Source organism: Oncorhynchus mykiss, chromosome 29 (assembly GCF_057628025.1).
Source record: "Oncorhynchus mykiss isolate SJ-2025 chromosome 29, ASM5762802v1, whole genome shotgun sequence".
NCBI lineage: Eukaryota > Metazoa > Chordata > Actinopteri > Salmoniformes > Salmonidae > Oncorhynchus > Oncorhynchus mykiss.
The window spans coordinates 39893185-39920909 of NC_143050.1; the positions used below are offsets into that span (position 1 = coordinate 39893185).

General features: G+C 42.7%; 1 protein-coding gene across 4 annotated transcripts; it reads right to left on the reverse strand.

The window, feature by feature from the left end:
• Positions 1-188: 188 nt before the first annotated feature.
• LOC110509587 (divergent protein kinase domain 1B) lies at positions 189-27659 on the reverse strand. Of its 4 annotated transcripts, none has more exons than XM_021590567.3 (7): positions 27550-27659; positions 25230-25364; positions 9487-9594; positions 8885-9061; positions 6951-7177; positions 4581-4722; positions 189-1248 (listed from the first exon to the last, which is right to left on the reverse strand). In XM_021590567.3, exons 2-7 carry the CDS (start codon positions 25284-25286, stop codon positions 805-807), a joined length of 1155 nt encoding a protein of 384 aa, XP_021446242.1. In that variant the 5' UTR covers positions 25287-25364; positions 27550-27659; the 3' UTR covers positions 189-804. The 4 variants fall into 4 exon arrangements, with proteins under 4 accessions (XP_021446242.1, XP_021446240.1, XP_021446244.1 ...); XM_021590565.3 differs by lacking the exon at positions 27550-27659 and adding an exon at positions 26560-27305; XM_021590569.3 differs by lacking the exon at positions 27550-27659 and adding an exon at positions 26005-27279.
• Positions 27660-27725: the final 66 nt, after the last annotated feature.

Below are 27725 nucleotides of genomic sequence, written 5' to 3' on the forward strand. Positions count from 1 at the left end.
AATTGGCAAATCTAAACAGGATGGCTTTCAAAGTTCCCCATAAGTGGCTGTATATTGGCCATTGTTTGGAGTGCAGTCTACTTGTTCCAGATTGGTTATGGGATCTTCCCATGAGAAATCTTTTATGCCCCTAGCTGTCTGAGTGGATCATTACGGACAGGAAATGTATTAAAAAAAAAAACTCACCATACAGTTACATCAGGTTTATTCAGTACGACTTCTCTTAAAAGTAGAGTAGTTTAAAATTACCATCGCAAGGCCCAGAGCATACATCAACCTTCCAATTTAAGTTTTCAGCATGGCTCTAAGTACAAGTACCTCTAGAGTATGGACATGCTTCCCTTATCGTCAGGTCCTGTAGTTTTGCCCTGGTTGAAGTTCTATTGGGGGAACTTGAGGGTTGTATTCATCAGAGCACACTATCAACATTAAGAATTTGACTTATGTACAATGACAGCTGACACGGGCCAATTGTGCACTGTCCTATGGGACTCCAACCAGGTTGCCTAGTGACCCTCCCCTCCAGCACAGATGCTGCGCCACTCAGGAGCACAGCGTACCTGACTAGATGTAACAGTAAACAAATCCAGGACATGCCAGGCAAAAACAAGGTGGCTGGCTGTGCGTATAATGCTAATGTCCAACTACTTAGCATAACTGCCACCTAGCTAACATTGGACTCAAATTGAAATTTGTAACATGAAATAGATGGACATCCACAAATTAATGTTAGGTCTACCCAAGTCAAGTTCTCTAATGAATATGACCCAGGTCTGAGCCAGGATCCTAGTATCTCTGTGGTCCTCAGGAGTACTGTGTGTTGGAGATGGTCTTCCACAGCAGGGTCTTGAGGTTGTTGAGGACCAGTGAGTGGTGCACCTCCATCTGGCTGGCCAGGCTGCTGAGCGTCACACAGGTGCTGAGCTGCTTCTCCAGGTCTGTACGGAGGTCCTGGGGCGCCCCGAACAGCAGGTAGTCTTGTAGCAGCACACACACCTTGGCCAGGTTGGGCTGGACCACTTCCGTGTTACACTGCTTCACCAACCGATCGCAGGTGGCCGTGCAGTCACTCCCGAAGGTGCAGTCAGCGTTGGTCTCGCAGTGACGCCCCCGCAGGAACTCCCGGACTGCCGTCTCAGACGCCACACTGCGCAGGTCGGCCATCTTGCAGTCGTACTTGAAGTTGTAGCCCACATGGCGCGGGCTGGCATCACACATCAGGAAGCTGCCATATGCCCCGTGGAACACCTGTTGATAATGTATATAATTAGTTAACTATGAATCACACATTAACTGACCTTTTTCTAATCCCAATGATTGTATTTGGTCCCTGTAATTGTCTGTCCTTTGTCTATGTTTTATGCATGCACACAGCTGCAAAACAAAATGTCATGGGGATAATAGAGTGGTCGCATCCGAATACCTATTCTAAATAGTAGACCGTTTGAGTATGTGAAAATCGAGTATACTTTAAAATGCCAGATGTCATACTGATTTCGGCTATGACAACGGTTGATCAATAAGATATGGGGATGCGCTACTGAAATCATCGAATAACGGGAAACAACGCAATTGCGCAATACCAGTATGCGAAAATAGAAAGCTTCATAGTATGTGAATTTTTGAAAATGGAGTATGGTTTAAATGCCCGGATGTATACTCATTTCGGCTCTTCATCTGGTAAAATAAACTCAGCAAAACAAGAAACGTCTCATTCAGGACCCTGTCTTTCAAAGATAATTTGTAAAAATCCAAATAACTTCACAGATCTTCATTGGAAAGGGTTTAAACACTTCCCTTGCTTGTTCGATGAACCATAAACAATGAACATGCACCTGTGGAAAAGTCGTTAAGACATTAACAGCTTATGGAAGGTAGGCAAATAAGGTCACAGTTATGACAATTTAGGACACTAAAGAGGCCTTTCTACTGACTGTCTGGGGTGGTGTGTCACAGCATCATCGTACTGAGCTTGTTGTCATTGCATGCAATCTCAACGCTGTGCGTTACAGGGAAGACATCCTCCTCCCTCATGTGGTACCCTTCCTGCAGGCTCATCCTGACATGACCCTCCGGCATGACAATGCCACCAGCCATACCGCTCGTTCTGTGCGTGATTCCCTGCAAGACCGGAATGTCAGTGTTCTGCCATGGCCACCGATGAGCCCAGATCTCAATCCCATTGAGCATGTCTGGGACCTGTTGGATCGGAGGGTGAGGGCTAGGGCCATTCCTCCCAGAAATGTCCGGGAACTTGCAGGTGCCTTGGTGGAAGAGTGGGGTAACATCTCACATCAAGAACTGGCAAATCTGGTGCAGTCCATGAGGAGGAGCACTGCAGTACTTAGTATCTGGTGTGGCCACCAGTTGCATTGACTGTTACCCCCCCTTGTTCAGGGACACATTATTCAATTTCTGTTAGTCACATGTCTGTGGAACTTGTTCAGTTTGTCTCAGTTGTTCAATCTTATGTTCCTACAAATATTTACACATGTTAAGTTTGCTGAAAATAAACGCAGTTGACAGTGAGAGAACGGCTCTTTTTTGCTGAGTTTATGATGCATTGGAAGAGGTGGACTGTGAATTATTGGCGCTGATTCTCTTCAAGTAGCCAAACAACAAAACTAGGCTACTTAATTGGGAAGCTTCTACGGTGGTGTTCAAATGTAAGTGAAGTCGTTTTTGTTCTGCTTTAAAAAATCATCATGAGTATTGCATCCTAGGCAACATCTTTGAAAAGTCTTTAAAAATGTTTCATCCATAGTGGATTCTGTCCTCTCATTTAAGTGTTTCTTGGCCTTTGTCATAGCTTTTAAACTAAACACTAAACCATCTTTTGATTTCTGAATGTGTTGGCACTGGGCACTCAGGATGTGGCTTCCTTATTGATGTCATGTTAATCAGGCCTTTTGATTTGAACATATGGATTGTTTTTGCTTTGTAGGCTACTTATACTGAACAAAAATATAAAAACGCAGCATGCAACAATTTCAAAGACTTTACTTACTTAGTCATATAAGGAAATGTCAATTTAAATAAGTTCATTAGGCCCTAATCTATGGATTTCACATGACTGGGATTACAGATATGTGACCCGTTTCAGGAAAGTAGAGGGTCACTTGTATGCCATCTGTAAATACAATTGTCAAATTAAGCCACAGAAAAAGTGAGCAACCTTCCCGCTAACCATGATTGGCTGAGATAATGAGTGGGCTGGACATGCTGAGAGAGGAGTTTGGATTGGTCTGCCATTATAGCACACTTCTTTTTGAGCTGGTCAGTATGTGTAGGTAATCATGTCTTAAAGAGTCTTTTTATGAAATGTATCGGGTAGTAAAACAAAAGACTCCATGCAAGTATCAATTTCAATAAAATGTCACTGCAACAACTATTTCAGAGCACTCTCGTCAGTGTGCCAGAGCGCAGAAAAAATGATGAATTTACGAAGACTATCGCTGGTGTCAGTAAATGTTGGCAAAAAAAAGCGTAATTCAATTGTTGCCAGGAGCACAGTTAGTCACCAACGCTTTGGATGACATGAAAATAGCCTAACCAGCTCTGCTAGGGCGAGTAAAATGGTCAGAGTTTGGATGGGGGCTAAAGCTTAATATGATTCTTATGGCATTGCACACGGTCAGTGTGAACCAGAGTGACTTGACACAACGGGCCATTGATCACAGATATCTTAAAAACAAAAAAAAGTAGGGGCGCGGATCAGAAAACCAGTCAGTATCTGGTGTGACCGCCATTTGCCTCATGCAGCGCGACATCTCCTTAGCATTGAGTTCATCAGGCTGTTGTTTGAGGCCTGTGGAATGTTGTCCCACTCCACTCCAATGGCTGTGCGAAGTTGCTGGATATTGTCAGGAACTGGAACACGCTGTCGTACACGTCGATCCAGAGCATCCCAAACGTGCTCAATGAGTGACATGTCTGGTGAGTATGCAGGCCATGGAAGAACTGCCATTTTCTATGCGACATGGGGCCATGATTTTATCAGGCTGAAACATGATGGCAGCGGATGAATGGCACGACAATAGGGCTCGTCACTTTATCTCTGTGCATTCAAATTGCCATTGATAAAATGCAATTGTGTTAGATGTCCGTAACTTATGCCTGCCCATACTGTAACCCCACCGTTACCAAGGGTCACTCTGTTCATAATGTTCACATCAGCAAATCGCTCGCCCACATGACACCATACACGTTGTCTGCGGTTGTGAGGCTGGTTGGACGTACTGCCACATTTTCTAAAACGACGGAGGCGGATTATGGTAGAGAAATGAACAATCAATTCTCTAGCAACAGCTCTGGTGGACATTCCTGCAGTCAGCATGCCAAGTGCACACTCCTTCAAAACTTGAGACATTTATGGCATTGTGTTGTGACACAACTTCACATTTTAGAGTGGCCTTTTAATTGTCCCTAGCACAAGGTGCACCTGTGTAATGATCATGCTCTTTATTCAGCCGTGGCATACCTTTTACTAAATGGTACGTGCTAAATAGTATGCAACGTTGAGTACATGGTATGTAATACAGTATATGGGCATTCAGACACGGTCAGTATCTTATCTTTACCTCTTCTATGAACTCCAGCAGGCCGATGGTGATGCGGGCCCTCCGGGGCCACGCCGGGGCCAGCCACTGGTTCATGCTGGAGCTTAGGGCCTCCGGGACTAACGCTTGCAGGTAGCTGGGGACCTCCAGCCTGTAGAGGGAGCTGTGAATTGAATGTTATTTTGGGTAAAAAAAAAAAATTATTGACACACACACACACACACACACACAGACACACTACCAGTCAAAAGTTTGGACACACCAACTCATTCAAGGGTTTTTCTTTATTTTTACCATTTTCATAATTGTAGAATACTGAAGACATCAAAACTATGAAATAACACATATGGAATCATGTGGTAACCCCCCCAAATAAGTGTTAAATCAAAATATATTTTATATTTGAGAAACTTCAAAGTAGCCACCCTTGGACTGACGGCCTTGCACACTTTTCGAATTATCTCAAACAGTTTCATGAGGTAGTCACCTGAAATGCACTTGAAATAAGATAACATATTTACAATGACAGCCTAGGAACAGGGGGTTAACTGCCTTGTTCAGGGGCACAACGGATTTTTACCTTGTCAGCTCGGGATTCGATCCAACAACCTTTCGGTTGCTGGCCCAACGCTCAAACTACTAGGCTACCTACCGGGTGGTATACAGAAGATAGCCCTATTTGGTAAAATACCAAGTCCATATTATGGCAAGAACAGCTCAAATAAGCAAAGATAAACAACAGTCCATTACTTTAAGACATGAAGGTCAGTCAATACGGAACATTTCAAGAACTTTGAAGGTTTCCTCAAGTGCAGTTGCAAAAACCATCAAGCGCTATGATGAAAGTGGCTCTCATGAGGACCGCTACAGGAAAGGAAGACCCAGTGTTACCTCTGCTGCTGAGGATAAGTTCATTAGAGTTACCAGCCTCAGAAATCAGCAATTAACTGCACCTCAGATTGCAGCCCAAATGCTTCATAGAGTTCAAGTAAAAGACACATCAACATCAACTCTTCAGGGGAGACTGCGTGAAATCAGGCCTTCACGGTCAAATTTCTGCAAAGAAACCACTACTAAAGGACACCAATAATAAGAAGAGACTTGCTTGGGCCAAGAAACACAAGCAATGGACATTAGACAGGTGGAAATCTGTCCTTTGGTCTGATGAGTCCAAATTTGAGATTTTTGGTTCCAACCGCCGTGTCTCTGTGAGACGCAGAGTTGGTGAACGGATGATCTCTGCTACACTCGCAATAACATCTGCTAACCATGTGTATGTGAACAATAACATCTGCTAACCATGTGTATGTGAACAATAACATCTGCTAACCATGTGTATGTGAGCAATAACATCTGCTAACCATGTGTATGTGACCAATAACATCTGCTAACCATGTGTATGTGACCAATAACATCTGCTAACCATGTGTATGTGACCAATAACATCTGCTATCCATGTGTATGTGACCAATAACATCTGCTAACCATGTGTATGTGAACAATAACATCTGCTAACCATGTGTATGTGACCAATAACATCTGCTAACCATGTGTATGTGACCAATAACATCTGCTAACCATGTGTATGTGAACAATAACATCTGCTAACCATGTGTATGTGAACAATAACATCTGATTTTATTTGTGTGGTTCCCACCGTGAAGCATTGGGGAGGTGGTGTGATGTTGTGGGGGTGCTTTGCTGGTGACACTTATTTAGAATTCAAAGCACACTTAACCAGCATGGCTACCACAGCATTCTGCAGCGATGCGGCATCCCATCTGGTTTGCACTTAGTGGGACTATCATTTGTTTTTCGTTTACAAGCAAATGTCAAGTTGGAGGGATGCATGCACATCCTTACACCAAAGCTCTAGCAAGGTAGCTAACTGATGTCGGGACCTTGATAAACTTAGCAGTGAGTTAGTGATGACCATGAAAACACGCAAGTCTGATGGCTATGTTCAACGGGTATATTATTCTTCAGGCTTTATCTAGCTCTATTTGTGATATTGCACCTTGCTAATTTGCTCAGTAATCCATCCTCCGATGACATCGGTGATGTATGTAGACAATAACCATCAGATGACCGTCTGATTACGTGTTTGTTAACTTGCGCGAGCTGCATTTGAAGTCAGAGGATTCTGTATCCACTCCCATGAATGTAAACTAAACCCTTTCTGATTCGAAACGGCGAGTGCAATTTTTTGATGATGCGGCCGGGAAATGGGTCTACATAAACAAGACATGCACTTGATCCCAGAGGATATCACTTGAAAGCATAAATTAAAACATAACATTGGACTGACTTGTTGGTCACAAAGCCAAGAGAAAACCGGAACAATATTTGTTGCATTGTAATAAAGCATTCTGATTCCAAAGTGGTCCTCACCTGTGGCTCACGCGCTCAGTAACATACAGGTCCCCGCAGAAGCCCAACAGTTTAGGGGTATGCTCCTTCTCCTGCAGAGCCACCATCAGCAAGAACTCGTTAATCTGGAGGAGAGCCCACACAGACTTGGCCTCGGCCAGGGACACCTTGCCGTCCTTGTTGACGTCAGCCAGGGTGATGACACGCCCTACCAAGGTGGTGAGAGAGGGCTGCTCCCCTAGGTTAGACTGCAGGGAGGATGGAGAGAAGAAAATATGAAGTGAGTAAATGTTTACAGGTGACAGTAAAATTTCAAACCTTGCATAGCTAATGTTATACTTTCCGTCAACTACGCAAGCGGGGTAAGTATCAGCCAGTTAAGACTAGAAAACAAGTTTAAATATACACTGAATGTACAAAAATTACAAACACCTTCCTAATATTGAGTTGTACCCCGTTTTGCCCTCAGAACAGCCTCAATTCATCGGGGCATGGACTCGACAAGGTGTCGAAAGCGTTCCACAAGGATGCTGGCCCATGTTGACTCCAATGCTTCCCACAGTTGTGTCAAGTTGGCTGGATATCTTTTGGGTGGTGAACCATTCTTGATACACACGGGAAACTTTTTAGTGTGAAAAACCCGGCAGCATTGCAGTTCTTAACACAAAACGGTAGCCTGGCACCTACTACCATACCCCGTTCTAAGGCACTTAAATATTTTGTCTTTCCCATTCACTCTCTGAATGACACATATACAATCCTTGTCTCAACTGTCTCAAGGCTTAAAAATCATTGAGCCTGTCTCCTCCCCTTCATCTACACTGACTGAAGTGGATTAAACAAGTGACATCAATAAAGGGATCAGAGCTTTCACCTGGCCAGTCTGTCATAGAAAGAGCAGGTGTTCCTAATGTTTATACACTCATTGTATATAATGCTATGTAAAGAGAGAAACTAAACATGTCACTTTTTAGTTCATTAAGTCATACACACTATAATAAAAACAAGACTGTGGCATGATTGAAATGTGCTGGATTTCTTTCATGTGACTTCCATTAGATAATTGGCAGGGGGTGACACAAATATGATTCGATCTCACTACAGTTGGGTGGAGCCATTGTGCTGAAAATGACTGCTATTTCAGCACCTTGTCTTGTGCTATATTTGACACAGGACTTTAACCCCTAGCTTCTTGCTCTCTCACGTCCCCCTACCACCTCCTTCCATCACGCACACTCCATGGGAGAATATCAATTGCATACTCCTCGTGTCCTCTTTCCTCGCCTCCTTCTCAAAACCCATTGGACGAGAAAGCCAGAGGTCCCTATCCTCTGACATTCTCCTCCAATGGGGTTTGAGAATGAGGTGAGAAGAGAGGACACGAGTATGCAATTGAGATTCTCCCTCTACGTCTACTGCCTCCTTCCATCGCACACTAACCCCTCCTCCATCTTTCTTTTCCCATCTCTCTCTCTGGGGAGCCAGCAGTATTCTGACAGCACACACACTAGTAACAAGGTCACTCTGCCTTGCCTTTGTTCATTTCCAGCACCAGCTACATGAAGCCTGTCTACAGAGGAACCGTCCCTCAGAGAGACTCAGCGTCACAGTGATTATCAGTTACCATGTTATGTTAGTTTCCGACTCAATATACTGTATCAACATGCCCTAATTTCCCTCCGCCACAAGGTCAAACTAATTTCCAATTATGGTCCTCACCTCACTTTTCTATTATAGCAATGCGTAAGTTACAGTACATTTTTAAAATCTGTAAAATGACTCATAATACTACAAGTAGCATTATTTTGTGTGATAGTATTGTATTGAAATGTGCCTGTCTGTAATACTTCCTGTACTGCCTGACCAAAAAACACCAGTTCTGTTGTGGAAAGTTATATCTAATCAAACTGTGAGGACTGAGATGAAGGGAAATGAAGGGAAATGAGCAGCCAGACCTTCAGAAAGCTGTGCAGCATCTCTCTGAACTCGTCCATGGAAGTCCCGCGGGTGGGCTTGTCAAACAGGGTCATTTCCTGTCTCAGTACAGAGTCAGGAGCACCGTCTCCCTTCAGAGGCTCCTCCAGACCACACTTAATGACCACAGGCCTCTCCTTCCACACACCACTGTACACCTACAAACACAGATTTTTTTCTTCATTTTTAAATGTAATCTTTATTTAACCAGGCAAGTCAGTTAATGAACAAATTCTTATTTTCAATTACAGCCTAGGGGTTAACTGCCTTGTTCAGGGGCAGAACGAGATTTTTACCCTGTCAGCTTGGGGATTCGATCGGTTACAAGTCCAATGCGCTAACCACTAGGCTACCTGCCGCCCCAGATAGACAGTCATTAGGTAGAGTAGGTAGTGTGTGTGGTTTTGTCAAGTGGTATGCGTGCATGTGTATGTTTACTGAAATATACTCCAGCTACCTTTACATCAGCTGTCAAGTCTGGCGAGCAAGATTAGCCGGTGTAAGGTGGTTGTACCTTGTGAGGTGTGGTTGGCAGCTGGTAGGGCTGTGTGTGCATATTACCTGATGTGTGTGTGTTACCTACCTGGTGTGTGGAGGAGGTGGACATACATCGCTGCAGGGTCAGAGTCCTTTCCTCACATAGGGCCTTGCAGGACGACCCTGAGACAATGCCGCTTCTGTAGTGGTCACACTGTCACAGACAGACATGAAACCAGAAATACATTTATCATCAGGAAGAGGACCCAAGGATCCTACAATCTCGTGCTCATATGTACTATGGCCCAAATCCCAACCGCATGCAAATCATGTATACTGTAGATGTCAATTGGGAATTTCAAGATTCCCACATGGATGTAAAGTTAGGATTTTTTTATTTTCACCCCGTGAGATTCTCTGTTCTAGTGAGTTATGGATGGGTTAGCTGTGCTTCCATGGGGCAGAAGCCAGTGTGCTTTTGTGATTCTGAATGGCCTGATTGCTAGCAAGAATGACAACTGGGGGAATCGTAAGTGGCTCGTTTCAGCTAATTTCTTCTTGTTCTTGATACCATGTCTATTTACTATTTACCAAGGCTGTTTATCTGTATTTTTTGCAGCTGTCCATTTACCACCACAAACCGATGCTGACACTAAGACCACACTCAATGAGCTGTATAGGGCCATAAGCAAACAAGAAAATGCTCATCCAGAGGCGGCGCGCCTAGCGCCCGGTGATTTTAATGAAGGGAAACTGAAATCTGTTTTACCTCATTTTACCAGCATGTCACCTGTGCAACTAAAAAGGGATAAAAACTGTAGATCACCTTTACTCCACAGACAGAGACCCATACAGAGGGCCATAACTCTATCCTCCAGTGACGCGCTCAATACGGAAGTGGTCCAATGAAGTGGACGCTGAGCTACAGGACTGGAATATGTTCAGGGATTAATCCGATGGCATTGAGGAGTTCACATCAGTTACCGGCTTCATTAATAAGTGCATTGACGATGTTGTCCCCACAGTGACCATGTACAGTGGCTTGCAAAAGTATCCACCACCCTTGGCATTTTTCCTATTTTGTTGCCTTACACCCTGGAATTAAAATTGATTTTGGGGGGGGGGTTGTATCATTTGATTTACCCAACATGCAACATATTTTTTAGAATAAATAAGACAAAAAAAGCTCAACTTCAAGTTGGTTGGGTTCCGCTGATGTACAGCAATCTTTAAGTCATACCACAGATGCTCAATTGGATTGAGGTCTGACCTTTGACTAGGCCATTCCAAGACATTTAAAATGTTTCCCCTTAAAGCACTCGAGGGTTGCTTCATCAGTATGCTTAGGGTCATTGTCCTGCTAGAAGGTGAACCTCCGTCCCAGTCTCAAATCTATGAAAGACAAACATATTTCCCTCAAGAATTTCCCTGTATTTAGCTTCATCCATCATTCCTTCAATTATGACCCGTTTCCATGTCCTTGCTGATGAAAAACATCCCCACAGCATGATGCTGCCACCACTATGCTTCACGGATGATCGTCTCAGGGTGATGAGAAGTGTTGGGTTTGCACCAGACATAGCGTTTTCCTTGATGGCCAAAAAGCTCAATTCGAGTCTCATCTGACCAGAGTACATTCTTCCATTTGTTTGAGGAGTCTCCCACAGGCGAACAACAAACAGGTTTGCTTCTTTTTTTTCTGGCCACTCTTCTGTAAAGCCCAGCTCTGTGGAGTGTACGGCTTAAAGTGGTCCTGTGGACAGATACTCCGATCTCCACTGTGGAGCTTTGCAGATCCTTCAGGGTTATCTTTGGTCTCTTTGTTGACTCTGAGTAATGCCCTCCTTGACTGGTCCGTGAGTTTTGGTGGGCAGCCCTCTTGGCAGGTTTGTTGTGGTGCCATATATTTTTTTTATAACCCAACCCAGATCTGTACTTCTCCACAACTTTGTCCCTGACCTGTTTGGAGAGCTCCTTGGTCTTCATAGTGCCATTTGCTTGGTGGTGGCTCTTGCTTAGTGATGTTGCAGACTCTGGTGCCTTTCAGAACAAGTGTATATAGACACAGATCATGTGACAGATCATGTGACACTTAAAGTCCACTTGTGTGCAATCTAATTAATTGTGACTTCTGAAGATAATTGGTTGCACCAGATCTTATTTAGGGGCTTCATAGCAAAGGGGGTGAATACATATGCACGCACCACTTTTCCATTTAATTTGTCTTTTACATTTTTAAACAAGCTATTTTTTTCCCACTTACTTGGGGTCCAACATGTACACTGCGGCATACATGGGCTTCAGGCAGAAGTCTTCATGCTTTTTGATGCATTTCAGAACTGCAGTTTCCTCTGCTTGGAGCAACAGTGAAGTGGGCAGGGCAGTACGGATTTCTTCTCTTTCATCTACAAACAGAGTCTGAACATCAGACAGGATGGCATTGTCTCCATCAATCCATGCAATGGCTACAGGTTTCAGGAGTTTCAGGCTGCTAACCACTCTCTCCCAAATTGCATCAGGAGGATCCTCTTGATGGGGCTGTCCATATCGGCAGACTGTGATCTAGCCATATCTTGGAGAGACTCCTTCCCTCCAGGATACTGTCAAACATGATGACAACACCACCCCAATGGGTGTTGCTGGGCAGCTTCAATGTGGTGCTCTTATTCTTCTCACTTTGCTTGGTGAGGTAGATTGCTGGTATAACTTGATGACCCTTCACATACCTAACCATATCCTTGGCTCTCTTGTAGAGTGTATCTATTGTTTTCAGTACCATGATGTCCTTGAGCAGCAGATTCAATGCATGTGATGTGAGGGTAGGACTCCTCCACTTTAGACCAAGCAGCCTTCATGTTCACAGCATTGTCTGTCACCAGTGCAAATACCTTCTGTGGTTCAAGGTCATTGATGACTGCCTTCAGCTCATCTGCAATGTAGACCAGTGTGTCTGTCCCTTGTGTCTGTGCTCTTGTAGAATACTGGTTGAGGGTGGAGATGATGTAGTTAATTATTCCTTGCCCACGAACATTTCGACCACCCATCAGAGATGATTGCAGTACAGTCTGCTTTCTCTATGATTTGCTTGACCTTACCTTGAACTCTGTTGAACTTTGCATCCAGCAAATGAGTAGATAAATGTCATGTCTGGTTGGAGGGGTGTATGCTGGGTGAAGAACATTCAGAAATCTCTTCCAATATACATTGCCTGTGAGCATCAGAGGTTAACCAGTTGCATACACAGCTCGAGCAAGACATTCATCAGCATTTCTGACTACGTTCCTCCATTGAGTCAAAACAAATTCTGATTCCAGGAGGACCATGAGCTGTTGCCATCGATAAGGTGTCTGATTAATCATTTTCACCTCATAATAGAGGTAGAAGGACTTATCAGACTGCTTGTTGTGAGCTGTGAGGGAATTTTATGCACATGGCCAGATGATTCTTCATCTTTGTTGCATTCTTCACATATGATTTGGCACAGTATTTGCAAATGTACACAGCTTTTCCTTCTACATTAGCTGCAGTAAAATATCTCCACACATCCGATAGTTCCTGTGACATTTTCCTGTAAAGATTAGAAGAAAAAAAAAGAAATACAATTCCATGTACAGATAAATAGTTAGATTAAAAACTCATTTGTAAGAAATGTTTTAAAATGAAACATGTATGGAAACAGGTGAACTAACACTCAGTTAGCAGGCTCAAGCAAGTTAAAACCCACATGGAAGCAAAAACTAACTTGCAGAAATTGTTAACATGTTAGAAATGATTTAAAACACACTTTGCTGTAGGCTACTATTTACTAGTTAACAAAAAACAAACAGTGTAGTAGTGTGGGTTCAATAGCATCTCATTAGTGTGCAAGATCTTGAGAATCAGCTGTACATATGATGGAAGAATGCACTGTGCATGCAGAGGGTTGCAATGCCATTGAATTGGGGATAGTTTAACCAAAATATGCCACAAGACCTAGAATTGCCTTGTGTATCTCACAAAAAAAGGTTCACAGTTATACGCTAACTTTTTGGATGATTTAAGAAAAATTCCCCAAATTCCCAGGCTTAAAACCCCATGGAAAATGTCCAGAAATTTACCGGAACCTTTCTGACCCTTTGCAACCCTAACCACAGCATAACATAGCTGTGGGGTGTGAGATATTCTTGTTTGGGAAACATCCAGGCACCCTGCCAGCCTGGAGCTAACTCCACTGTTCTAAGAGCTAGCTCCAGTAAAAGGAGATCCACCCAAACAGCATGAATCATACCAAACAAAAATAAAGACTAAAGACCATAGGCTGTGACCTCCTCCACTGTATGGTGGTTGCTATGGTAATATGACTTCATTTTGCACACTTTGGACTGCGAGCAAACCAATTAAACGAATACTTTAAAAAAAAGTCCTTTATCTTCCTTTTTTGGAGGGGGGGGGGGGGGGTATTTAGGCAGGCCCAGCTACTGTAGTTGTCCTTAATGTCGCAGTAATGTGCAGATTACACTGTGAGTACGCACAAGATTGCCAACACTCTTACACACACACACACTGAATCCCAAATTACCCCCTTATCCTCGGCCCTCGCCTCCGCCATATGCACAAGTGTCCACAAAGCTAGGGGAGTCAAAATTAGGGAGGGTGTAGGGGATAATTAGACCCTCCAATAACAACTCAGACCGAGCCAGCAAATCTGCCGGCTCCAGAACAAAATGGAATCCCAGCACTGTGTTATTTTTGAGTTTGCGCAATTTCACACAAAATAAAATGGGAGAAGCGTGCACTTGTTTGTCAGATTGAGACTTCCCATATGTAAAACATGAAACACCTCCCAAATTGTCATGTTATATTTTTTGAAAGTGGAATATGAATTGCATCATTCAAGTCAAGTAGCCCAACCTGCCGGACGATGGCGCTATTATTCCTTCTACGTCGTTTGTCATCTGCATCTAACCGGAATGTATGCAGCCAGCTATACATGTGTCCCCTGGTGACAGGCTCGTGCATAAAACATCTTGCATTCAGGCTGCAAGGGTGTCAATTTCCTCCTTAACTAGCTTTATTGGCAAGCCACCGAACAAAAAAACATGTGTACTGTCTTAATAAAAAAATAGAAATCCACCACCATGCTAAAGTGGCTAATGCTACTTCCCGATGTTGCACACGGGGTTGAGCCAGGGGTAAACAATAAGACTGCTGCAACCGGATTGGTTGAACATCCGGAAGTACCATTATCCACTCTAGCATTTTGGTGGAAAATTGTGCTTTTATGAAGACCGTATGCTTATTTTTCCTTATTTAAAAAAATGCCCGCTTGCCATATTCGCGGAGGATGTTTTATGTACAAGACAGTATTTGATAGCTGGAAAATTAAGCTTATTGATCACACCCAAACTGGCCCTTTTCATTTATAGGATTCACATAATATTCAACAAATATAGTACCCAGGTGAGAAAGGCACTTAAACCCTAATTGCTCCAGTAAGTCGCTCTACATAAGAGCATCTGCTTAATGATTCAAATGTAAATGTACTTACAACTGCTGTAGCCTAATGGTTTGCTTGTTCACCAGGGATGGTCTAACTAACTGATTTGCTTTCACGAGGACTGGCTTGAATGAGGATGACCCCAACTTATTTTCATCATGAGAAAAAGCTATTGGTTTTCTGCTCAATGTTGGGTAGAGGTGTCCATTTAATAAAACACAAGAGACCAGCAAAATGGAAAAGGACGTGGCAAAAGCAGAAACAGCGGCATATAGTGAGCAAAACCTAGTACTTCCACACTAATATATGGTAAATAATGCATGTGACTTCAATGGCTAATTTCTCTGAACAGTGAAAAAACTACATATTCACAGGGAATACATTACAAAGGATGAAGAAGAAATACTCCTTGCCACTGCACCACACTACTTTGTGTAATGTTCCCTTGTGTAAACTTCGATCTAATATCATTTGGGGTGGGATTAGAGTGGGGTATGGAGGGTCCGTGGTTGGCTTTTGAGCATTTTATTGGATTCCGCATGTCTTACTCATTGATAGGAAGAATTATGTTCCAAATCGGATGTCAGGTACTATATTTATTGAAGATTATATTAACCTTATAAATTAAAATGGCCAATTTGGGTGCAATTAGATTTATTTCGCAGAGATCAAATTACATTGTATTCTAACACTATTTTGTTGCAGTCAGAATACTAATGTCAATGTTTCTAACTACAGAAACAAACTCAGCACAATCTGAGATGGTGGGGGTCGAAATCTTTTTTGTGCTTTGAGGCAGAACAATCCTCCTTCCCTTCCTCTCATCTCTCCTTGTTTCTTCTCTCAGACGCGGTTTTCAATGTCTTGTATGTCCCGAGAGAGCCGGCCTTCCTCTCGCGGCACAAAGAAGAATTGGGCACAACAGTGCTGCTGTATTCATCACAATACAAAGATAGAGAAACCAAAACAGGACCACCCTCAGGCTGTCCATTAATCTTCACACTTAGTCTCTTTTTCTCTCATGATCCTTTACTACTTCAATATGTGTGCGCTGACAGCTGAGCAACAAACACAAGCACTCCCAACCACTTCTGAGAGCCTTCAGAAAGAATTCACACCCCTTGACTTTCCATAATTCGTTGTATTACAGAGTGATTTTTTGGGGGTCACTGGCCGACACAATACCCCATATAACAAGGTGGAATTATGTTAACCAAAGATTTTTTTTATATGAAAAATTAAATGCTGAAATGTCTTGAGTCAATAAGTATTCAACCCCTTTGTTATGGCCTAAATAAGTCATTATTTGCTTAAAAATGACATATGTTGCATGGACTCACTGTGTGCAATAAGTGTTTAACATGATTTTTGAACAACTCTCTCATCTCTGTACCCCACACATACAATTATCTGTAATTATCTGATTCAACCACAAAGACCAGGGAGGTTTTCCAATGCCTCATACAAAAAGGGCACCTATTGGTAGATAGGTAAAATAAAATAAAATAGCAGACATTGAATATCCATTTGAGCATAGTGAAGTAATTAATGGATGGCGTATCAATACACCCAGTCACTACCACAATACAGGCGTCCTTCCAAACTCAGTTGCCGGAGTGGAAGGAAACCACTTAGGGATTTCACGATGAGGCCCATGGTGACTTTAAAACAGTTCAAGTTTAATTAATGGCTGTGATAGGAGAAAACTGAGAATGGATCAACAACCTTGTTGGTACTCCACAATACTAACCTAATTGGCAGAATGAAAAGGAAGCATGTACAGAATAAAAATATTCCAAAACATGGATCATGTTTGCAACAAGGCACTAAAGTAATACAACAAAAAAATGTGGCAAAGCATTTTACTTTTTGTCCTGAATACAAAGTGTTATGTTTGGGGTAAATCCAATACATTACTGAGTACCACTCTTGATATTTTCAAGCATAGTGGTGGCTGCATCATGCTACGAGTATACTTGTAATCGTTAAAGACTGGGGAGTTTTTCCACAATAAATTTTTTTTAACACAGGCTAAGCACAGGCAAACCTGGTTCAGAATGAATTCCCCTTTCAGCAGGACAATAACCTAAAGCACAAGGCCAAAAATACACTGGAGTTGCTTACCAAGAAGACAGTGAATGTTCCCGAGTGGCCTAGTTACAGTTTTGACTTCAATTTTCTTGAAAAATCTATGGCGACCTGAAAATGGTTGTCTAGAAATTATCAACACACAATTTGACAGAGCTTGAAGAATTTTGAAAATAATAAACAGGCAAATGTTGCACAATCCAGGTGTGAAAAGCTCTTACCCAGAAAGACTCACAGCTGTAATCACTGTCAAAGGTGCTTCTACAAAGTATTGACTCAGGGGTGTGAATACTTATGTAAATATTTCTGTATTTCATTTCAAATACATTTTCAAACATATCTAAACATATCTAAACATGTTTTTACTTTGTCATTGTGGGGTATTGTGTGTAGATGTGTGATTTTTTGTTGTTGATTTAATCCAATTTGAATTCAGGCTGTAAAAACAAAATGTGGAATAAATCAAGGGGTATGAATACTTTCTGAAGGCACTGTAATATTTGGTTATTTCTCATCACTGATTATCAGAGGGAACAATGAAGCTAGAGGAGTCACACTTCTCTTGTGGCCGGGCTATCAGACGAGCCAGAGATACAGGCTACCTCTGAAATGGCATCCTAATCCCTATTTAGTGCACAACATTTGACCCGAGGGAATAGGATGCCATTTCAGACACAGTCACTCTGTTACATCACTGATTTCTCATCCAGTGTTAATTACTCGTCAGGCATTCTGTTAATTACTTTTAACTGGTCCCCATTTGCTACAATATTATAAAAGGAACCATCTTTACCTCAGCAGCTACTGACACATACAATACAGATTCCCTTTTCCTCTTTAATGCTTTCCATCTGACAGTTTCCGTCGCCATATAAAGGGTGGATGCACCTGTGAATAATCAAAGGGGTGTGTGTGTGTGGACAGTGTTGGGGAGTAACGGATTACAAGAAAACTAATCAGTTACCAGCTAAAATATTGTAATCAGATTACAATATTATATACTTAAAAAATGTGATGTTTACTTTTAAATTCAGAAAGGATGTTTGAGCAAAAATTATTTGACATCTTTCGGTTTTGTCAATGACATTGAAAAAAGGCACAAATTTAAGTTTGTTCTTCCTGAGCGAGTCTGACCACAAATCAGAGACCACTATGATGACACACCAAATGCGATTCATGGTTTGCGGGAAAATAACAGGAATATGCTTTTGTAGGCTACAGGTCCAAGCTATGTCTTTCAATGTTGCGACTGCTGTCGGCATCCAAAGTGAATAACTGCTTGGAAGTAAGGACAACAGCAATGGTACGTAGCCTACGGGCAATACTGATGTAAATGATTATTGATATCTAGGCTACATAGTGCCTTATGGACTGGGGTTGTTGTGGATGGCTGTTGACAAATGTATGTGTACTTTACAAATGACGATTGAATTGAAGAAGTTCAAGCTGCCTACCAAATCATTGTTTTGGCAACCAGGGGTGTATTAATTACGGAAACCGTTTATCATTTAAGTGTTCCCTTTATTTTTTGGAGCAGTGTATATACAGAAAAAAACGAGGAAAACAATATTTACAAAGGGAAAGGACGGCTAGACAAAACACACGTCCGACTGCTACGCCATCTTGGAACTCTGCACTATGTACAATCACTGTGGGGATGATGTCATCGATGCACTTCTTGATGAAGCCAGTGACAGATATGGTGTACTCCTCAATGCCATCGGAAGAATCCTAGAACATATTTCAGTTTGTGATAGCGAAACAGTCCTGTAACTTAGCATCTGCGTCATCTGACCACTTTATTGACTGAGTCACTGGTGCTTCCTGCTTCCTTTTTTGCTTGTAAGCAGGAATCAGGAGGATATAATAATGATCAGATTTGCCAAATGATTGGCGAGGGAGAGCTTTGTACGTGTATCTGTGTGGGGAGTAAAGGTGGATGCACATTTAACATGCTGGTAGAAATGAGGTAAAACGGATTTAAGATTCCCTGCATTAAAGTCCACGGCCACTAGGAGCACAGCCTTTGGATGAGCATTTTCCTGTTTGCTTATGGCCGTTTACAGCTCATTGAGTGCGGTGTTCGTGCCAGCATCGGTTTGTGGTGGTAAATAGATAGCTACGAAAAATATAAATGAACTACAAAAATATAAATTAACTATCTTGGTAACTGGTGTGGTCTACAGCTTATCATGAGATAGTCTACCTCAGGTGAGGAAAACCACGAGACTTCCTTACAATTAGATTTCGTGCAACAGCTGTTTCCAAATACAGTCCACCACCCCTTGTCTTCCCGGAGAACGCTGTTCTGTCTTTCCGATGCAGCATAAACCCCGCCAGCTGTATGTTACTCACGTCGTCGTTCAGCCACGACTTGGTGAAACATAAGATATTACAGTTTAATGTCCCGTTGGTAGGATATTCATGATCGTAGTTCGTCTATTTTGTTATCCAATGATTGTACGTTGGCTAATAGGACTGATGGTAGAGGCAGACTACACACTCGCTGTTGGGTCCTTACAAGGAAATTGCTCAATTGCACCGTCTCTCAAGGACAAGACTTGTCAACCTGCTTAAGATGCATTAGAAGTAGAGGTCGACCGATTATGATTTTTCAACGCCGATACCGATTTATTGGAAAACCATAAAGGCCGATACCGATTAATCGGCCGATTTTTATTTATTTGTAATAATGACAATTACAACAATACTGAATGAACACTTATTTTAATATAATACATCAATAAAATCAATTTAGCCTCAAGTAAATAATGAAACGTTCAATTTGGTTTAAATAATGCAAAAACAAAGTGTTGGAGAAGTAAAAGTGCAATATGTTCCATGTAAAGTATGTGCCATGTAAGAAAGCTAACGTTTCAGTGTCTTTAACCCATTGCTTTCTACTACAGATAGTAATACCGTTAGAAAATATTTTTACATTCAAATGTTTAAACTGTCAGATTTCCAGTCATTCCAATTAATTTAATACAACTTGATCTTTAAGAGCAGGGCTTGGAAATATAGATTAGCTAAATTGTTTTATCTGCGCATAACCCCAAAACCAATGCCTAATTAGCCTTATCTTTTGTAGTTATTTGTATTTGTCATTGAGGACTGATTGGGCTCATTGCTTGTAGTTGGAAAAATAAAATAATTTTTGCCTAAAATTACATACCCAAATCTAACTGCCTGTAGCTCAGGGCCTGAAGCAAGGATATGCATATTCTTCGTACCATTTGAAAGGAAACATGTTGAACCTTGTGGAAATGTGAAAGGAATGTAGGAGAATATAACAGAATAGATCTGGTAAAAGATGATACAAAGAAAAAACTATCGTTCTTTTGTACCATCATCTTTGAAATGCAAGAGAAAGGCCATAATGTATTATTCCAGCCCAGGTGCAATTTAGATGTTGTCCACTAGATGGCAGCAGTGTGTGCAAAGTTTTAGACTGATCCAATGAATCATTGCATTTCTGTTCAAAATGTTGCATCAGGACTGCCCAAATGTGCCTAATATATTTATTAATAATTTAATGTTCAAAATGATGCACTCTCCTCAAACAGTAGCATTTTATTATTTCATTGTAATATCTACTGTAGATTGGACAGTGCAGTTAGATTAACAAGAATTTAAGATTTCTGCCAACATCAGATATGTCCATTTCCTGGGAAATGTTCTTGTTACTCACAACCTCATGCTAATTGCATTAACGTTAGCTCAACTGTCCTGTGGAAGGGACACCGATCCCGAAGTTAAACCTGCTATGGCAAGGCGATCCCGTAGGGATCCCAGTCTGCACAGCGCGATATCAACCCAGAGTATATTGGACTCCTTTTTCTCTACCACATCTCCGGATTCCTATCGCAAGCTCTGAACCTACACCGGACCATCGCAGCTAGCTAGCTGCAATCCGAGTGGCTACTCCTCGCTAACATATTTGTCCTGAAGCACCAATTAGCCTTGAGCTAGCCTCGAGCTAGGCCTATCTCCAGCTTGCTGAAGAGGTCCACAAGCTAATTATTGGGCTACAATAACTCTTTTGCAAATTGGCCTGGACCCTTCACTGCCGAAACGGAGCCACACGATCCATCACGACTGGCCTGTCAACGTAATCGTCCGAGGTGGTTTCAACAGGCTCTTCCGTTGCGACGTCACCAAAGGCCGATCTGCTATCCCCGGCCCGCTAGCTGTCTGAATCGCTGTGTCTCCAGCTCGCCTAGCGTAGTAGCGACTACCGAATCGGCTCCCTGACTCACCCATTGCTACTCACTAGACCCTATGATCACTCGGCTACACATGCCTCTTCCTAATGTCAATATGCCTTGTCTATTGCTGTTTTGGTTAGTGATTGTCTTATTTGCCTGAGATAAATCTTTTGTCCCACCCCCCACACATGCAGTGACCTCACCTGGCTTAACTGGTGCCTCAAGAGACAAAACCTCTCATCGTCACTCAATGCCAAGGTTTACCTCCACTGTAGTCACATCCTACCATACCCTTGTCTGTACATTATGCCTTGAATCTATTCTTCCACTCCTAGAAATAGTCTCATTTTACTCTCTGTTCCGAACGCACAAGACGACCAGTTCTTATAGCCTTTAGCCGTACCCTTATCCTACTCCTCCTCAAGTGATGTAGAGGTTAACCCAGGCCCTGCAGCCCCCAGCACCATTTCCCAGGCGCTCTCATTTTTTTTTTACTTCTGTAACCGTAAAAGCCTTGGATTCATGCATGTTAACATCAGAAGACTCCTCCCTAAGTTTGTTTTTTTTCACTGCTTTAGCACACTCCGCCTACCCTGATGTCCTTGTGTCTGAATCCTGGCTTGGGAAGGCCACCAAAAATCCTGAAATTTCCATCCCCAACTACAACATTTTCTGACAAGATAGAACTGCTAAAGGGGGCGGAGTTGCAATCTACTGAAGAGATAGCCTGCAGAGTTCTGTCATACTGTCCCGGTCTGTGCCCAAACATTTTGAGCTTCTACTGTTAAAAATCCACCTTTCCAGAAACAAGTCTCTCACCGTTACCGCTTGTTATAGAACCCGCTCAGCCCCCGGCTGTGCCCTGGACAGCATATGTGAATTGATCACCCACCATCAATCTTCAGAGTTCGTACTGTTAGGTGACCTAAACTGGGACATGCTTAACACCCCAGCTGTCCTACAATCTAAGATAGAAGCCCCCAATCTCACAAATTATCAAGGAACCTACCAGGTACAACCCTAAATCCGTAACCATGGGCACCCTCTTAGATGTAATCCTAACCAACTTGACCTCTAAATACACCTCTGCTGTCTTCAACCAGGATCTCAACGATCACTGCCTGCCTGCGTCCGTAATGGGTCCATGGTCAAACGGCCACCCCCATCACTGTCAAACGCTCCCTAAAACACTTCAGCGAGCAGACATTTCTAATCGACCTGGCCCGGGTGTCCTGGAAGGACATTGACCTCATCCCGTCAGTAGAGGATGCCTGGTTGCTCTTAAAAGTGCTTTCCTCACCATCTTAAATAAGCATTCCCCATTCAAAAAAAAATATAGAACTAAGAACAGATATAGCCCTTGGTTCACCCCAGACGTGACTGCCCTTGACCAGCACAAAAAGATCCTGTGGCGTTCTGCATTAGCATCGAATAGCCACCACGATATGCAAGTTTTCAGGGAAGTCAGGAACCAATATACAAAGTCAGTTCAGAAAGCTAAGGCTAGCTTTCAAACAGAAATTTGCATCCTGTAGCACAAACTCCAAAAAGTTCTGGGACACTAAAGTCCATGGAGAATAAGAGCACCTCCTCCCAGCTGCCCACTGCACTGAGGCTAGGAAACACCGTCACCACCGATAAATCTACGATAATCAATCATTTCAATAAGCATTTTTCTACAGCTGCTCATGTTTTCCACCTGGCTACCCCTACCCGGCCAACAGCTCAACACCCCCTGCAGCAACTTGCCCAAGCCCCCCTCCCCACCACCCAAATCCAGACAGCTGATGTTAAGACAGCGCTGCAAAATCTGGATCCCTACAAATCAGCTGGGCTAGACAATCTGGACCCTTTCTAAAATGATCCGCCGAAATTGTTGCCATCCCTATTACTAGCCTGTTCAACCTCTTCCATATCGTCTGAGATACCCAAAGATTGGAAAGCTGCTGTGGTCATCCCTCTCTTCAAAGGGGGAGACACTCTAGACCTAAACTGTTATAGACCTATAACCATCCTGCCCTGCCTTTCTAAAATCTCTGAAAGCCAAGTTAACAAACAGATCACCGACCATTTCGAATCCCACCGTACCTTCTCTGCTATTCACTCTGGTTTCCGAGCGGGTCATGGGTGCACCTCAGCCACGCTCAAGGTCCTAAACAATATCATAACCGCCATCGATAAAAGACAGTACTGTGCAGCCGTCTTCATCGACGTGGCCAAGGCTTTCGACTCTGTCAATCACCGCATTCTTATCGGCAGAGGTCAGTGTGTCAAATTGGAGGGTCTGTTGTCCAGACCTCTGGCAGTCTCTATGGGGGATCCACAGGGTTAAATTCTTGGGCTGACTCTTTTCTCTATATATTAATGATGTCGTTCTTGCTGCTGGTGATTGTCTGATCCACCTCGATGCAGATGACACCATTCTGTATACTTCTGGCCCTTCTTTGGACACTTAACAAAACCTCCAAATTAGCTTAAATGCCATACAACACTCCTTCCGTGGCCTCCAACTGCTTTTACATTCGAGTAAATCTAAATGCATGCTCTTCAACCAATTGCTGCCCGCAACCACCCACCCAGCGACATGACTCTGGACGGTTCCAACTTAGAATATGTAGGTATTTGTAGTTGTCCACGTGTCTGATTAGACTGTAAACTCTCCTTCCAGACTCACATTAAGCATCTCCAATCCTCGTAAAACTGAGTATTCTATCGATCCTTAACTTTGGCGATGTCATTTACAAAATAGCCTCCAACACTCTCGTTGGCTGGCCCTCGCTACATATTTGTTGCTAAACCCACTGGCTCCAGGTCATGTATAAGTCGTTGCTAGGTAAAGCCCCGCATTATCTCAGCTCACTGGTCACCATAGCAACACCGATCCGTAGCACGCACTCCAGCAGGTATATTTCACTGGTCATCCCCAAAGCCAACACTTTCTTTGGCCAACCTTTCATTCCAGTTCTCTGCTGCCAATGAAGCTGGAGTCTTATATCTCCCTCTCTAACTGTAAGCATCAGCTGTCAGAGCAGCTTACCGATCACTGTACCTGTACACAGCCAATCTGTAAATAGCACACCCAACTACCTCATCCCCAGATTGTTAGTTATCTTCTTGCTTCTTTGCACCCCAGTATCTCTACTTGCACATTATCATCTGCATATCTTTCACCACAGTGTTAATGCTAAATTGTAATTATTTTGCCTCTATGGCTCATTTATTGCCTTACCTACCTAATGTTCTACATTTGCACACACTGTACATAGATTTTTTTATTGTGTTATTGACTGTACATTTGTTTATGTGTAACTCTGTGTTGTTTGTGTCGCGCTTTATCTTGGCCAGGTTGCAGTTGTAAATGAGAACTTGTTCTCAACTGGCCTACCTGGTTAAATAAAAAATAAATACAAATAAATAAATAAAAACATACCCCAAACAGAGGCCATGGATTACAGGCAACATTTGTACTAAAGAGTAGTGCTGCCGCTTTCAAGGAGCGGGACTCTAACCCAGACGCTTATAATAAATTCCGCTATGCCCTCTGATGAACCATCAAACATGAAAAGCATCAATACAGGACTATGATTGAATCGTACTACACCGGCTCCGATGCTCTTCGGGTGTGGCAGGGCTTGCTAAATATTATAGACTACAAAGGGAAGCATAGCCATGAGCTGCCCAGTTACACGAGCCTACCAGACGAGCTAAATGATTTTAGCTTGAGGCAAGCAACACACGCATGCATGAGAGCATCAGCTGTTCCGGACGACTTTGTGATCACGTTCTCCGTAGCCGATGGGAGTAAGACTACTTGCATTGGCAATATTGTAAAAATGTAAGGTTATGTTAGGCTTTAGGGTTAGCAGCGTGGTTAGGGTTAGGTTTCAAATCAGATTTTATAACTTTGTTGCTCTGTCAGATACTAACCTGCGCCTCTTTCGGGGAAAGTAGTCTAAAAGTAACAGAAGGTAATCCAAAAGTTACATTACTGATTCCAATTTTGGACAGGTAACTATTAACTGTAATGGATTACATTTAGAAAGTAAGCTATCCATTCTTGAGCACACTCATACTTACAATGACCATGTGGCAGACATGTCCTCGGCAGAGCTCGGAGTAGGAGGCATACTGCATGTAGAGGACCCAGCTGGCCACCAGGATACCCAACCAGGCCAGCAGCAGGTACTTCACCTTTAACACCGGGAGACGACTCTACATGGGAGAGAGGAAGAGACCATGGTCATTCAGCAGATGCTTTTATCCAAGGCAATTTACAGAAGTGTCAGCATTGTATGTGGCCCACGTGGGAATCAACTTATTGCCAGCAGCATGCTCTAACTTACAGAGCCATTGGCACCTGTATTTACTGTTATCTGTTGTGCCGTGCCAGAGTGGGATATTAACAAAGTACACATTATGTTTAACAGATTCCCTGTTGTTGAACCATCTCATGTGCAAAGAAATCTGCAGCCACCCAAGCCATAGACTGTTCTCTCTGCTTCCGCAAGGCAAGCTGTGTATCAAGTCTGCCACCGACAGGCTCCTTAACATTTTCTACCCCAAGGCATAAGACTGTTAAATAGCTAACAAAATGGCTACACAGACTGAGTTTACCCTATTTTTTTTTGCACACTGACACTCACTCCAACATAATATGCACATACATTAATAATGGCTCTACACACACGCACTCACATAGAATCATCCTCTACGCTGCTGCTACTCTGTTTATCATGTATCCCGATGGCTCGTCACCTTACACACATCCCCCCCCCCCCCCATACACACACACACACACACACTAAATAGGTTACTGAAACTGACTGCCCCTGTATATAGTATGCTTACTTACATTCTCATGTTCCTTATTTGATATTTTTATTTCTCGTGTTTTTGTTCTACCTTGTTATTTTTAGTATTACAGTGTTAAAGTTTAGAGCTGTCAAGAAAGGCATTACACTGTACTTAAAAACGTGAAACTAGCCATGCCATTCCTGGCACCATTCTTTTACTCCTCAAACAGCTTGATTGTCATATGAATATGACATATGAACAATAACTTTTGATACATAAGTGAAGTAGGCCTATGTGCAGCCATATGCTCTGGGGGTAGTAACTTGTCTCGATTTTCATGCAACTTGCCAAGCCACCATTCAGTTTCTGCGCCATGACCGCAGCCCAAAACGGAGGCTATATCACTCAAATCTTTCCACATTGATATTCAATAGCACCTCATTGTCCACAAGTCAAATAACCTGTTTTCACCTTTGTTCAGCCAAAATAAAATTCACACACTGGTTTATGATGTTATTGGGCCTACCTAATTATACAGAGAGAGCTCTTAAATTGGTGATTATCTGATGGCCTAAGGCACAAAAATGCAGCCAACGCAGCCAACTGGTCCCACCTGCAGCCCCTTCGACAGAGGGCAAAACAGCACAAGGTGCACGAGTCTCCGTAAACCTCTGTGCATCATGAGCGATTAGGACGCGCTCGGGCTGGAATGGCAAATCACTGAACCGTATTCCCGTCGAGTCACATCCTTGAGACCAGCATTTCCCGTCTGAGCACAATAAACTGACATCACTCGTTCAACCCCATAGCATTCAGTATTGTGCGCATTTGTCGTGCGATATTTGCATGAGGGGCAAAGATCTTTTGTCAAAATTAAAAACAAAATCATAAACAGTCCAGAGCGACGGCGATGAGTCAAGTCAGCAAGACAGAGGACATCGTTTCATAATCCTATTTAACAAGAACGCCATTATTTTTGCAGAAAATAAAAACCGATCCAAATCGTTCACCCGTCCTTGGGGAAAAATACGAAGTGCAGCGATATTTCGTTCAGATCATGCAGAATGACATTCTGGCCACACGTTTTCAGCTGCCGAGGCGCCATCGACTATGACAGCAAAAAAATCCTGTCCTGATCCTCTATTTCAACAAATAATGTATAACGTTAAATAACCTGTTTTCCAAATATAGTAGCTTTCTTATATGCTACACCTTCCGACTCCACCGACCAAACCTCGTTCGTTACAGCGCTGTTGTAGCGATTCATGTGAGCGCTATTTTAAAAGGGGAAGTTACAAATCTCATCTTGCTTCGCAGTTTTTAGACCGCCGGTATAAATAGACGCCCCCCCCCCCCCCCTTTTTTTTATATGAGGAGAAGAGAAAAATCATTTTAAATCACAACTGAATTCAATATGCCCAAAACTGATAGATGCATAAGCAACACTAAATGTATACGGAAATATCTGGGCTCTTGTCCAAAACCATACAATTATATTGTATTTAACTAGGCAAATCAGTTAAGAACAAATTCCTATTTACAATGCCGGCCTAGGAACAGTTGGTTAAGTGCCTTGTTCAGGGGCAGAACGACAGATGTTTACCTTGTCAGCTCAGGGATTCGATTTGGCAACCTTTCGGTTACTGGCACAATGCTCTAACCACTAGGCTACCTGCCGCCCCACTAGTAACCCTAAATATAAATCAGCCATTTACTTCCTGTGAGGTTTCTTCCAATCATATCACTGCAACTATTTACATCAGATTACTGCACCTAATG